This window comes from Nilaparvata lugens, chromosome 3, assembly GCF_014356525.2.
Source record: "Nilaparvata lugens isolate BPH chromosome 3, ASM1435652v1, whole genome shotgun sequence".
Lineage (NCBI taxonomy): Eukaryota > Metazoa > Arthropoda > Insecta > Hemiptera > Delphacidae > Nilaparvata > Nilaparvata lugens.
The window spans coordinates 11,122,983-11,138,092 of record NC_052506.1 but is presented as its reverse complement, the minus strand read 5'-3'; the positions used below and the strand labels follow the sequence as shown (position 1 = coordinate 11,138,092).

Sequence of the window (15,110 nt, the reverse complement as noted above, 5' to 3'; positions counted from 1 at the left end):
GAGCTATCAGTATAGAATTTTAAAGAACTACTTATAATAGAATGATCATAATCAGGTCACACTTCACACTAGAGTTGAGTAGCATCAACTGTCATCATTATGTTACTTAGCGCTCAGTCCAATCAGTAGATTAAAGTATAAATTTAGTATCAAAGCATCAATTGAGCTATATGATATTTAATAAAATTAGTAGAATTGATGGTGATGTTGTGAAATCTCTTCATTCCTCAGTACAGCTGATGATGCGTTGGTAAACGTGAAACCATGGTACTGTTTTAAAGTTTTTAATAAATATTATAGTGAGATTTGAAATATCTTTGTTTTTTTTATTATTTGATATTTGTTCAATGCTGAAACAAATGGATCATTATCAAAAGTGATCAAATCCCTGATCATAAATAAATGGGAAACATTTCGCTAGTTAAGGAGTTTTTTCAAGTTTGGTTCATAAATAAGAAGTACATACTCACCTCCCTACCTAAACATGAGCTTTCAATATTTTAAGGAATAGTATTTTCATTACGTACGCTACGATTTTGTTCTGCAGATTGGCGGTGAATTCGTAGGGCTTGGCGCGTTCCAACAGCTGAACCATGAATTGCACGTTGTTAATTTTTCTCACAGCGGTGTCGTAGATGGCATCAAGAGGCGTGTAGATCGACTCATCTGGATTGGGCGTAGATTTATCTGGAATCAATCATTGATATTTGAGCCATTAACACGCGCTAGTCCTTCCCAAATAAAAGACAATGTCGAACATTTTGGAAGGTGGTTGTTTTTGAAGCATATATAGTTTTCTCGAATTTTCAAGTGAATGTGTTTAGAAATATGAATAGTTATTGATAGTAAAGGATCATTGTTTACTGGCTCCTCAGTTTCAAAAATTCCAGGGAAGAATTAAGAGAGCTATCACAGAGAGGAAGTAAGAGAGAAGTAACAGTGAAGAAGAACTAATTAAGAAGTTTGGGGATCCTATTTTGATTGAAAAACTGCTTTTCTGTGGCTTCAAAAATCTGATCTGCTATCTTGGATCCAACTTAATTTATTCAACCTGATTACAATGGAATATTTTCTCCCATTGAATGAGAAAATTAATTTTTCTGTTTTAGCTGGTTAATCCTTTCAAAATAAAAACTCATAACCTATATTTATTAGTCAATACTGTCGACTCAAAAGTAAACTGTATTTACTGTCAAGTAAAAAATAGTTGCATAATAAAGAAGTTTTCTTTATATTAAATTTTTTCATGAAATATTTCCTTGTGCTAGATGCAGGTTGGCCCAAAAACTTCGTATTTTCGAACATCCTGTGTCTAGCACAAGAAAATTTTGCATGAAAAAGTTGGCTCTGGACTTCTCTTATGTATCCAAACAATATATTAAAAAATCAGAACTACAATATAAATTGTAGTCTATAGGGGCGTACAGACTTTCGCTCTGCTCCGCAACCGAACGTCACTCCAGCAGAGCGATTGATGATCGACCGGGGAGCAACAATGGTTCGACCGGGGAACGCGAGAAGATCTAACATCTTCGGTAACGTTCATGATGGGTGCGTGGGCGGCGCGACTGTAGTTCGATGGGGGAACGAGGGCGGTACGAGGGAGGAGCGTGCTCGGTGCGGGTTGGAAGAACGTATATGTGTACGCAGCTTAGAATACAAATTGTATAAATTCAATCTTCCATCCTTTTTTTGCACCACTTTCTTTTTATTTTGTTCTAATGTGTATTGTTGATGTTGTTGTTGTTGTTTGCATGTATTCTTTTTGTTATTCTCTGTATTAAACTTGTATGTGTGTGTAAAAAAGAAATGCAAGCACCGATGTATATAGAGACTGGACTATTACTAGTACAAATAAAAAATTTGAATGATCCTCGAACTTCAAAATATTTTATACTGTAATGCAGTTCATGTCTTAAGAACTTTGACTTTGGTTCATGTAATGCACTATAGTTTAATATACAAATCAAATTCACGAGTGTTGTTCAGAATGTAATCTCATATCGATCACAAATTCAAAATGTGAAAAACTTTCGAATTTTAAAATAAATTATATGATAAACGCTTTAGCTGTGTAGCAACTCACCTTGTTCCTCATTCAGTTTTTTACTGATGGACGTCAATTCGAGACGGAAAAGCTGAATGTAAAGTTTTTCAGAGTCCTTGTGAATATGCAGTCCGGCCTGTAAATGGTTGCGCGCCTTTTCAATGTTTTTGCACTCCTCCAACTCCCAGTTGGCGGCAAGAACGAACACACCCACCTTGTCGCTGTGATACTTCAACATTTGCTGGAACACCTGACTACCAGACGAATGTAAACCCTGCAAAATCATCAACAATCGACGAATGAAATGGATATCTGAAAATGTTGTGCATAATTTCATACTAATTCATAGTATAATTACTAATATACAGAGTGAGTCATATGAATGGGAACCCTCTAATAAATTGGAGACTGTTGTAGATACAATACTATAGCTTTCAGGATAATTTACTGGTCAAATACTCTACCTTTTGACGTACAACTGAATTTCAACCCCTCATCAGGGTGTGACTTAGGGGTTGTAGCTCAAATATTTTAAATGTAAACACACATTGTATGGTACATAATTTTAAAGGCCTTTTTAAAACAAGAAAGATGGTATCGATAGAAATGTTCTATGATACTTGAATCCAAAATAGCGACTTATTGAAGTTTTAGTTTTTAAGGATATGTGGGGTTGTAACTCAAACATTCTGAATGTGAACACCCATTGTGTGATACATCATTTTTAATGCCTTTTAAGAAATAATTGATAAAGTTCGATCAGCCGCCATTTTGGATAAATGTATCAAAGAACAATTTTTTGATGTCATCTTTCACGTTTTGAAAAGGCATTTAAAATTATACATCACACAATGGGTGTTAACATTCAAAATATTTGAGTTACAACCCCTCATTTCCTTAAAAACTAGAACTTCAATCAGCCGCCATTTTGGATATGTGCCTGCACTTTTTAAAAGATAATAGATAAGATAATTTTGAATAAAATTTAGAATTTAGAAATAGGCAGACACATCTAGAAAATACCTGAGTCTACACCTAATTCATGCAGGTGAACGGGCTAGAGTCAAGAAAACTTCAATTAATCTTGCCATGCCTGATTTAATAGGTTTATACTATAGAATAACACTACAATTTGAAATAATTAAAAAATACAAACAGCTTCAATAAACATTGGCAACTAAAATCGAACAACAGAAACAACAATTTCATGTTACTTTGTTGACATTCTTCATCTGATTCGGGGGCGCATTACTATCCCCGTTTAGATAGCAATACGTCACAAAACCAAACAATATCAGTCATCAAATAACAAATAATTAACTTCAACATAAAATTACTCAAGAAAGAAAAGCCCGTTGAACCCAAGTTTCGTCGATAGTAACCCATATAACCCATTTCATAATAATTTTGAATCCCCACTTTTGATTGACATTCTCGAATGAACCTTTGTTTCACTACACTGCACTTTCGTTGGTCTGTACGTTGCTTTATCGTCGGAGTTACAGTACCTTGTTTTTGGCGGTGAGCTTTTACCGGTTGAATTTGGCTTGACGGCGACGTCCTCTTACGTCCCTAGACCTGTCGTCTGAACGGGTGTCTTGAAGCGGTGTTACATAAAGTTGCGGAACCAAAGGGGTGGTAGTACAAGAAGTTGGTTTGGGGACACACATGAACCGCTGTAAATAAATGTATTACAGCATTAATTTCTAACTCTTCCTACAATTCATCAAAAGCTAAAACAGGAGTTATCTATTGATTACAATTAATTAAATTCTCTCATCTTTGAATCCTCATTTTATATAGATTTTTATCTTTAAACTACTGATTCTTTTTATCAGAATTAATGGATCTTTCTTCACAATAATTCAAATTGAAATGATGCTAACTTATATGATATTTTTCGTTTGGTTTGCGAAATCAAATATAATTTTTCATATAGTAGCTCGGCTAGTATTGTTGGAAACTTGTGCGCCAGCCAACATTTATTTTATTTATTATTTATGAACTATAGGACGCAATCCAAGTGTAAATAACGGGCATTCGCCCAAAACTGCTCAGAACCTTAATTAAAAATGAACATTCCAGAGTTTATGATTTGATTTACCTACAATACAAGTCCAAAAACTAGTATCAACTGAAATTATGAATTTATCACCTAATAAAACAAGACACTTTATAACACAATAAAAGAAAAAAATATTGAAAATTTCACTTTAAGGAAAGATAATGTTTGCCTTATAAGATTCATCTTGTGGATAGTTTTTACCTTAATTAAATAAAATTAGTAGACACATAGAAAATAATTTAAATTGTATTAAAATTTGAACATTCATTAATATTAATTTCCTGGAGAAGAAAAACTTTCTTCTTCATCTATTAAGATTTCTATCATAAAAAATTTACTAAATCATTCAAAAGCCTTAATGACATAAGAAAACAGAGTCTGAAAAATATAAATTAAAAAAATGTCATAAACTCAATATGAACAATTCTTAAAAGTTTCATTCCAATTTAAAGGCTATCTTCCGGACTTTCAGCAATACTCTACGATAATATATCTCCAGAAACAATAACTCAAATGTAACGTAACGGAAAACTTTCTATACTTCTTTAGAAAAAAAATTTATAAGTATCTTCCATCACTAATAAAATCAAAAGGATTATTCTCAATCAACATTATTACCTTGAAAAATAACAGGCTTAATTAATTCAATACTCTTATGGAAGTTTCAATCAATTAAATTTCCCTAAATTATATTTTAACCTTAGTTTACGTACCTTAGCGGTTATTTGAAGAAACAATTATTCGTACATGATGAAGAAACACAATTAAACCTTTCAGGACATGGCACTACTAGTAAATTTAAACATTAATAAAAAAATAAAACTAGCTCCTACATTAACTACTGAAATAAACTTATAAACCTGCCCAAAAAGGGGGAAACATAGTGACTACATCTTTACTCTCGTAGTGCTCCTAGCAAAGTGTCCTCCGGAACGTAATCTGGTCTGTCGGCTGGGGAATCGCCCCACTACTGTATTTAGAAACAGGTCTCCTATTGGGCGAAAGGAATCAATTTGACCAATCGTCGCGTGGCTTCTAGAGCCTTTGGACCAAATAGTAACTGCAAAATCGGTAGTTTGTTATAATTTCAATGCTTGCTGTTTTCCAACTTATCGCACTTTATGTCGCGACAAGAAGGCTAAGTTTTAGAGATAATTCCATAATCTACATTCCTCGACGACTCGGAGCCACAATTTTTAAATATCTATCATGGGAAACTCGAAGTCATGGCCGTTCATAATAGAGAGAGAAAATAATTTATTTCGCTAACTCACTTACAATAATGGCTCTAGTCTATTGTGTATTAAATTTACTATTATAACTTGGGAAAAGGCCTGAATTAAAGAGAGTGCCCGGCACACTCCCCTTCCTTCCTGGTGTGAAACACGCAAAAAGAAATCTAATCAGGATATGTTACCATAGAGGCATTCTGTATGATTTGGAGAGTCGAATTTCTGGATTGATAGTAGGATCCAATTTGAAGCGGGGCCCTCTTCAAAAGAAATCTCTTTAATCATTCCGAAATTCAGCAGTTTTAAGTAGGCACTAAAGATGGACCGAGTATAATAATCTTTGAATACTTCAATCACTTTATTGAGTCCCTGGTTATTTTCTTGGCAAACTGTAACAAGGGAAAACGTTCAAAAGACATCATAGTTTTAATTGGTTCTATGTTACTCTGCTGTTGTAAAATATGAAGTACATTGATTATAATAGTAAAGGATGAAACTTTTTCACTCAGCTGAATGTATTTAAATCTAACTATCATTACTATAGAGTTGAGAGTGTAATATATTTTTAACAATATAAAGCAATTTAGTAGGCAATACTATTCTACATAGGCTACGATTCAAAGATAATAATGATTGAAATTGCATTATTAGATCAACGCGAGAGCTATATGACACAAGCGCAATTTTGCATTCCGCAATCATGAGAAGAACACTTTTCATTATAAATATTCCAGTAGGAAACCTCTACCACAGAACGCTAGTCAAAACAAAACTATGATCGAGTGCCAGGCTATTATTTATCGCAAACTCAAAGTACGTGACATTTTCTCTAAACACTGGAAGAGTAATTCTCAAGGCATGATTTAATAACATGATAATCCAGCTCGATCAACTAGCTTAGGACTTCTAATGTTTGACTTCGGATTATCAACATTATGAAATTTACCAATACATTAACACATTAATAGACTACTAATACACTATTACTGATTCTCAAGTTCACTGACATTTTCAACCTTACTGGAGCCTCACATAATTATTTCTCAACAATAAACTTCATATCCAACTAGTTTCAATTATTCTACTAGATCTCAAAACATCCCAACTTATTCGCATGGAAAACTTGATTGCAATTTTACTATTCATCATTAAAAAATTTATCATTTCATTAAAGATTTTCCCATTTTTTTTTTTTATTAATTCTTTTTGACTACTTATCTCTAAAGGGTCCTACTACTGTTAATTACCTCAATTTAATTTTCCCAACAAAAATTCTATTTCCTTTTTGACACGAATTTTCCTACATATTTCTACTTTATATCCCCATTTAAATTTTTAATCAACCTTTCAACTCTCAATTACAGAATAATTTAAACTCATGCTTAACTCAAGAGATTTTCCCTTTTCATTTCAAATTCAACTAGAAGAATTTCACTGTTAATTTTATTTTAATTTAACCCGTTCAGTACTGTTCCAGTATTTATTTCTACTTTCACTGATAACCATTTTAACATTACCTACTCGAGAATTTTTTCTCTGTTATTTTATTTGTATACCTTAACTAATCACTTTAAATATTCATTGTCTAAAACTTTCAATTTTCGTTTCCATACTAAATTTCTAAGCAACTTTAAACTCAATAATATCCCTTCTTTACCAATTATTACTTGTGTTTTTGCGGCTGACTTTCCTACCAAACATTAACGAACCTTTGACTGGGCTTCCCTAAACTGCATTACGCTGATTGTTTTCCTTACAATCACTACGAAGACTCACTGAATATTCTAGATTTCGGTTTATGTTATTCTACTGACGAGCCCCATAACTCTCGAATGAACCAGACCGCTTACTAGATACAAAAAAAATCTTAGCTCACACCATCTTCGGTGCCTTTCGCTAAAATTATACAATTCCACCGTACAAATTTGCAAGGTTAGTCACAGCTAAATTCCTTGATTTGTTACATGGACAACTATCGGGCAGTGCTCCGTTCTCTCTGGACACGGACCTACACTCGCGCCGATTACCTAAATTCAACAACAACACACATAGGCAGGACATCCCCTTGTCCTCCTCTAAATCTTGAGTCTCAACTAAACAAAAAAATTCCCCACAGTCTACAGGACACGTCATCAACACAACGGATCTTACACTATCACTACGCATGCCTACCGCAAAAATCACACCTAAAAAAAAATATTTCCAATAATAAAACTGATTCACCTTTTCGAGAATAAACATTACTGATAAAGGGACTTAACAACCTCATCTGAATCAACTTATTTTCATACAAATTCCCAAGGATTTGATTATCGTTTCAACTTTAATCTACAATACCCAATTATTTAGTTTAAACATCTCAAGGCCAAAACTACTCATCAACTTTTCAAAATTACATATCAACAATAACTAATAAAACAGTTTCCTATTTATTCTCTGATTACCTTCGATCTACCTAAACTTATCAAAAAAATTTCCTATTTTCCTCAAACATTCTCCCATAATAATTTCCGAATTTTCCTAATTTAATTTGGTTGACCTTTAAAATCTCAATATTCCCTTTCACTACTACTATAATGATATTCAACTACCAGACGTGAGACCAGAATACGTACGTTGACATTACAATAATTTCTATCATCATTCACGGAATTACAGAATGCAAAAAATTTATCCAGCACTTAGAATCAGTTGTTTTTCACCTATCTTAGTTTCTTCTACCAATTTTTATTCTATCGTTAAACCTTTAATTTGTCAATCAATTTCAATATAAAGTTTTAGAATACTTTCAACTTGAGCTTCAATGATACCTAACTTTATCTTTAAGCACTTCAAAAGATTTTCATTTCAATGGTTTAACATAACTGAATAACTTTCCTGTTTCATCTACAATTATTTAAACTTCAGAAAAATTGGAGTAGCAACAATAAATTATTCATTCAACTCCAAACCCAAAATATTGACAGTTAACACGTTCACAGAATGAATTATTAAGTATAGACTCAGAAAAATTGATCTAGTATGATTAGAGTAAGTTATGAAAAATTTAATTTTTTAGAAAATTTGAATTCCAGAGATTTAATATCTCTAGACAGCAGAGTGGCGCAGTTGTGTGCCTGCACTTTTTAAAAGATAATAGATAAGATAATTTGAATAAAATTTAGATTTAGAAATAGGCCGACACATCTAGAAAATACCTGAGTCTACACCTAATTCATGCAGGTGAACGGGCTAGAGTCAAGAAAACTTCAATTAATCTTGCCATGCCTGATTTAATAGGTTTATACTATAGAATAACACTACAATTTGAAATAATTAAAAAATACAAACAGCTTCAATAAACATTGGCAACTAAAATCGAACAACAGAAACAACAATTTCATGTTACTTTGTTGACATTCTTCATCTGATTCGGGGGCGCATTACTATCCCCGTTTAGATAGCAATACGTCACAAAACCAAACAATATCAGTCATCAAATAACAAATAATTAACTTCAACATAAAATTACTCAAGAAAGAAAAGCCCGTTGAACCCAAGTTTCGTCGATAGTAACCCATATAACCCATTTCATAATAATTTTGAATCCCCACTTTTGATTGACATTCTCGAATGAACCTTTGTTTCACTACACTGCACTTTCGTTGGTCTGTACGTTGCTTTATCGTCGGGGTTACAGTACCTTGTTTTTGGCGGTGAGCTTTTACCGGTTGAATTTGGCTTGACGGCGACGTCCTCTTACGTCCCTAGACCTGTCGTCTGAACGGGTGTCTTGAAGCGGTGTTACATAAAGTTGCGGAACCAAAGGGGTGGTAGTACAAGAAGTTGGTTTGGGGACACACATGAACCGCTGTAAATAAATGTATTACAGCATTAATTTCTAACTCTTCCTACAATTCATCAAAAGCTAAAACAGGAGTTATCTATTGATTACAATTAATTAAATTCTCTCATTCTTTGAATCCTCATTTTATATAGATTTTTATCTTTAAACTACTGATCTTTTATCAGAATTAATGGATCTTTCTTCACAAATAATCAAATTGAAATGATGCTAACTTATATGATATTTTTCGTTTGGTTTGCGAAATCAAATATAATTTTTCATATAGTAGCTCGGCTAGTATTGTTGGAAACTTGTGCGCCAGCCAACATTTATTTTATTTATTATTTATGAACTATAGGACGCAATCCAAGTGTAAATAACGGGCATTCGCCCAAAACTGCTCAGAACCTTAATTAAAAATGAACATTCCAGAGTTTATGATTTGATTTACCTACAAATACAAGTCCAAAAACTAGTATCAACTGAAATTATGAATTTATCACCTAATAAAACAAGACACTTTATAACACAATAAAAGAAAAAAATATTGAAAATTTCACTTTAAGGAAAGATAATGTTTGCCTTATAAGATTCATCTTGTGGATAGTTTTTACCTTTAATTAAATAAAATTAGTAGACACATAGAAAATAATTTAAATTGTATTAAAATTTGAACATTCATTAATATTAATTTCCTGGAGAAGAAAAACTTTTTTCTATCATAAAAAATTTACTAAATCATTCAAAAGCCTTAATGACATAAGAAAACAGAGTCTGAAAAATATAAATTAAAAAAATGTCATAAACTCAATATGAACAATTCTTAAAAGTTTCATTCCAATTTAAAGGCTATCTTCCGGACTTTCAGCAATACTCTACGATAATATATCTCCAGAAACAATAACTCAAATGTAACGTAACGGAAAACTTTCTATACTTCTTTAGAAAAAAAATTTATAAGTATCTTCCATCACTAATAAAATCAAAAGGATTATTCTCAATCAACATTATTAACTTGAAAAATAACAGGCTTAATTAATTCAATACTCTTATGGAAGTTTCAATCAATTAAATTTCCCTAAATTATATTTTAACCTTAGTTTACGTACCTTAGCGGTTATTTGAAGAAACAATTATTCGTACATGATGAAGAAACACAATTAAACCTTTCAGGACATGGCACTACTAGTAAATTTAAACATTAATAAAAAAATAAAACTAGCTCCTACATTAACTACTGAAATAAACTTATAAACCTGCCCAAAAAGGGGGAAACATAGTGACTACATCTTTACTCTCGTAGTGCTCCTAGCAAAGTGTCCTCCGGAACGTAATCTGGTCTGTCGGCTGGGGAATCGCCCCACTACTGTATTTAGAAACAGGTCTCCTATTGGGCGAAAGGAATCAATTTGACCAATCGTCGCGTGGCTTCTAGAGCCTTTGGACCAAATAGTAACTGCAAAATCGGTAGTTTGTTATAATTTCAATGCTTGCTGTTTTCCAACTTATCGCACTTTATGTCGCGACAAGAAGGCTAAGTTTTAGAGATAATTCCATAATCTACATTCCTCGACGACTCGGAGCCACAATTTTTAAATATCTATCATGGGAAACTCGAAGTCATGGCCGTTCATAATAGAGAGAGAAAATAATTTATTTCGCTAACTCACTTACAATAATGGCTCTAGTCTATTGCGTATTAAATTTACTATTATAACTTGGGAAAAGGCCTGAATTAAAGAGAGTGCCCGGCACAGATACAAGTATCATAGAACAGCATTTTTATCGATGCCATCTTTCTTGTTTTAAAAAGGCCTTTAAAATGATATACCACACAAAGTGTGTTCACATTTAGAATATTCGAGTTACAACCCCTAAGTCACCCGCTGATGATGGGTTGAAATTCATTTGTACGTCAAAAGGTAAGTATTTACCTAGATTATTTTAATAATCCTGGAAGTTACAGTATTATATATACAACAGTCTCCAACTTATTGAAGGGTTCCCATACATATGACTCACTCTGTATATTACCATAGAGAAACAATCACGTAAGTAGATATCCCATGGTATGTGGCGTTTATGTCGCAACTTTTACTGTTATCTCAAGCCGATTACTGTCGATTTTTACTGTTTTGACCGGGTAAGAGTGTATGAACAGCACAACATGAGAGACTACCAGCGTCATAAAGCTTCACATGAAAGAGCTACGTGGACTATAGGCTTGAGATAACAGTAAAAGTTGCGACATAAACGCCCTATACCGTGGTATATCTACTTATGCTATTGTTTCTCTATGATATTACTAAGTAATATATATATATATTACTAATCCATACTAATTGATAGTATAGGACGTAGCACGACTTCGAAAAAATCACAACAATGAGCATAGTATTATCCACAATATTTGCATTTGCTAGTGGAAACCAAAAGAAATTAATAATATAGGCCATGGTAGAACTTCATACAACGTACATAAAATAGACCACAGTGAACATTTCTAGAATTTCTTTAATTATAGTACAAAACTTCGTCAAAATTATCAAATTATTGTTGAATTTCATTTTGATTATATATTCTTGATCTTGCCATTAATGGAATAGTGACACACATCTATATGATCAAAATATGACATCTTTACAACACAAATACCTATACATACATCACAAACAATATCAGTCTATAAAGAGTGTCCCACCAAGATTGTAACAGCCGTTGACTATAGATTCTACTCGACATTTCTGACAAAAAATGTTTTGTAAACTCTTTTCCTATCGACCTCAGTTTTCAAGATATATCGATTTTTCTATATTTTCAGAATATGCCTACTTCCGGTCCTTAAATACTCAATAACTCGAAAACTACTGGTTGAATTTCAATTTCAAGGGTACTGTTGGAAATAGAAAAACATTTCAAACAAGATTAATGTAATTTTATTTGTTGTGAGATATTTTGTAGTTTTTTATTAGGGCTTAAACTTGAAAAAATGCTATTCTTCTAATTCAAAGTGAAATTTCAAACCGGTTTTTCTCCGGGTGATTATAGTGGTTTCAATATTTCGAAAACTTTTCTATTTCATAAGCTTTCGAATGAGTATAAATTCGAAAGGTAAGTTCCATGATAAAGTGTTCAAAAATGCTAATATCTAGAATGAACACCTTCAAAATGAGGAAATTAACAAACAGCATGCATAATTATGCATCAAGTGGTGATCCTAGGGTTAAATCACCTGATTTTGCATTATTTTCTATAGCATATAGCCTGAATCTAGAATATAGCATGAAATGTCGTGTAGAATCTATGGTCAACGGCTGTTACAACCTTGGTTGGACAGCCTGTATATTATATAGAATATAATATATAATATTATATTATATATTATATAATATTATATATTATATCTTGAAATTATTTTGAAACAAGGCGCAGAAACGTATGTGTAACGATTTTTGATAAAACCTCTGGTTTTTTTGTGATATTTAAAAAGCCGCGAACTAAGCTCAATCCAGAAAGGATGTGTCTTTGAAGATACAGCAATTCATTCTCATACTTTTTCGCATCAATTGTTACGAGCACATGGTGGTCGAGTCGGTTAGACCGTGGTCTGTCACACTGTGGGACCCAGGTTCAATTCTCGTTCCTGCCAGGTTTTTTTGCAGATAATACTAATATTGTTTTATCTTATTCTAATAATATATCATTATAAAATAAATTATTATGATTAAGATAGAATAATTGAATTGAATCATCTTATTATTATTATTATTATTATTATTAATAATCATCATTATTACGAAGGCAGTGACTATTATAATAACGTAAGAATAAGCAAGTGAGAAATAAGTGCTTCAGTATAAAAGTTGAAAGAAAATAATAATGTTTTAAGTTATTTTTTGGCAGAGAACTTGATAATTATTGTGTAAATAATATTTGCTACGAGTCACGGGAACTTTGAAGTCGGTAAGCCTAGATTTCGAAAAAGTGAGGTTAGGAAAACAAAAACTTTAACCAACAATCTTAGAATTTAACTGCTATTCAGTGAAATATTATCAATAGATTAAATATGGATTGTTCAGTCTGCGATAAGGCTTTGCCGATTGATAACGATTGTGTGGCTTGTGGTAAGTGTCAATTGGAATATCACTTTCACTGTTCGGGAGTATCTAAGTCAACATGGAAGGCGAAAAGTGTCCAAAAAAAAGCAGAATGGGAGTGTCCTCAATGTAGGGGTGCAGCAAGACCAAGGAAAAACAGTACTGAAGAAGAACTCACCGATGGGACACATTTGATGCTGAAACGTCTAGTGGAGAAGATGCTCAGTGACCATGAAGCAGTGATGGTGAAAAAAATGGAGGAAATGAAGAAGCTGTTCACCGGAATTGAAGAGAAAATTGGGGGGGTTTTAGAAGAAATAAAAACCTTAAAAAGAAGACAGAAATCTTAAAAAGTGATATTGATGACTTAAGAGTGGACTTGGAATGTGAGCGACAGTATGGAAGAAGCAGAAACATCATCATATCCAGTATTCCGTTTTCGAGGAATGAGGATCTGAAAGAGAAAATACTCACGCTTATGAAGAAGATGGATATTGAACTGAGAAGAGAAGACATAACTACTCATCGCCTGCCATCGAAGAATGCAGAAAGCCCAACTATCCTACAGCTGAGCTCTCGATCAGTGAGGGATATGATAGTTAAAAAGGCCAGGGCGATTAGACCTACCACGTCCATGTTCAACGAGACCAAGACAGTCAAATCAATTTACTTCAATGACCATCTTACCCCCTATTTCAACAATTTATTCAAAAAAGTGAAGGAAATGAAAATCACAAAGAAATACAAATTTCTGTGGATGAATGGGGACAGAATAATGATTAAAAAAGATGAGACAGCTAGAGCAATAAAAATAATAAGGTTTGAAGATTTAGAAAAAATAATATAAAGATACGGTAATTAAAAGTTCTCAAGGCCAGGATACTACATTTACAATTTAATTAGTAGCTCAATAAGGTTAAGTTACTATCTTTTCTCCCTAATAAATCTACCAAACAATAATATTATAGGTAAATAAAAATATAACCATAAAACTTTCTAGAAATCAAAATTTTTCAATTAAATGAAGAAGATTTAAATAACGACAGGGATTTCAGAGTATTTCAAGACTTGGATCAGTCCAAAGAATTTTTGAAGAAGAACAAGACAGTGAATGAACTAAATATTTTATGCACCAATATTAGATCACTCAGAAAAAATTGGGATACATTGAGAGCAGAAACTAACAGTATAATCAATGAAATAGATATTCTTGTGCTTAGCGAAATTAATATTAATAGTGAAGAAACAAATTTGTATGGAATTCAGGGTTTTACAAGTCTATTTAAATGTAGGTCCGATGGGAGAGGGGGAGGTGGATTGGGAATTTTTTACAGAGCAGGTATTAAAGTTGAGAAAAATGAAATAGATTTTGTTTCTGCTGAATTAATATCTTTAAGTTTTGTGATAGAAATACGACAATAATAATCATAGCTATTTATAGACCACCTAATCAAAATGTGAATTTATTTAATGAAGAATTGGAGAGGCTTTTAACATCAGAAAGAATGAGTCAAGAAAAAAACATTATCATGGTAGGAGATATAAATATATGTTACCTGTCAGATATGTATGGTTCAAATAATTATATAAGTGTACTCTACTCTTATGGTTTATACAATACTATACAAAAGCCAACTAGAGAGGAAACATATGGTAACACAGTTGTATCATCATGCCTAGATCATGTTAATGTAAAGTTAGATCCTAACAACTCTTATATTTCATTTTTGATTGAAAGCAAAATTGCAGACCATTACTGGACAGGGATTAAATTGTTAGAAACATGTACAGATGGTACACACCAGACTATGGAAAATGAATATAAAAGTGTCATTTTAACGGG

General features: G+C 32.6%; 1 protein-coding gene across 2 annotated transcripts in view; it reads right to left on the bottom strand.

Moving 5' to 3' along the window:
- LOC111046468 (U3 small nucleolar RNA-associated protein 6 homolog) overlaps positions 1–15,110 on the bottom strand; it is a 45,744-nt gene that overhangs the window by 17,883 nt on the left and 12,751 nt on the right. For both annotated transcript variants that reach the window (XM_039425358.1, XM_039425359.1), the window contains exons 4-5: positions 2,087–2,321; positions 528–687 (exon numbers count right to left, since the gene is read on the bottom strand). In XM_039425358.1, the coding sequence (XP_039281292.1) occupies positions 528–687; positions 2,087–2,321 (395 nt within the window). The remainder of the gene's footprint in view (positions 1–527; positions 688–2,086; positions 2,322–15,110) is intronic.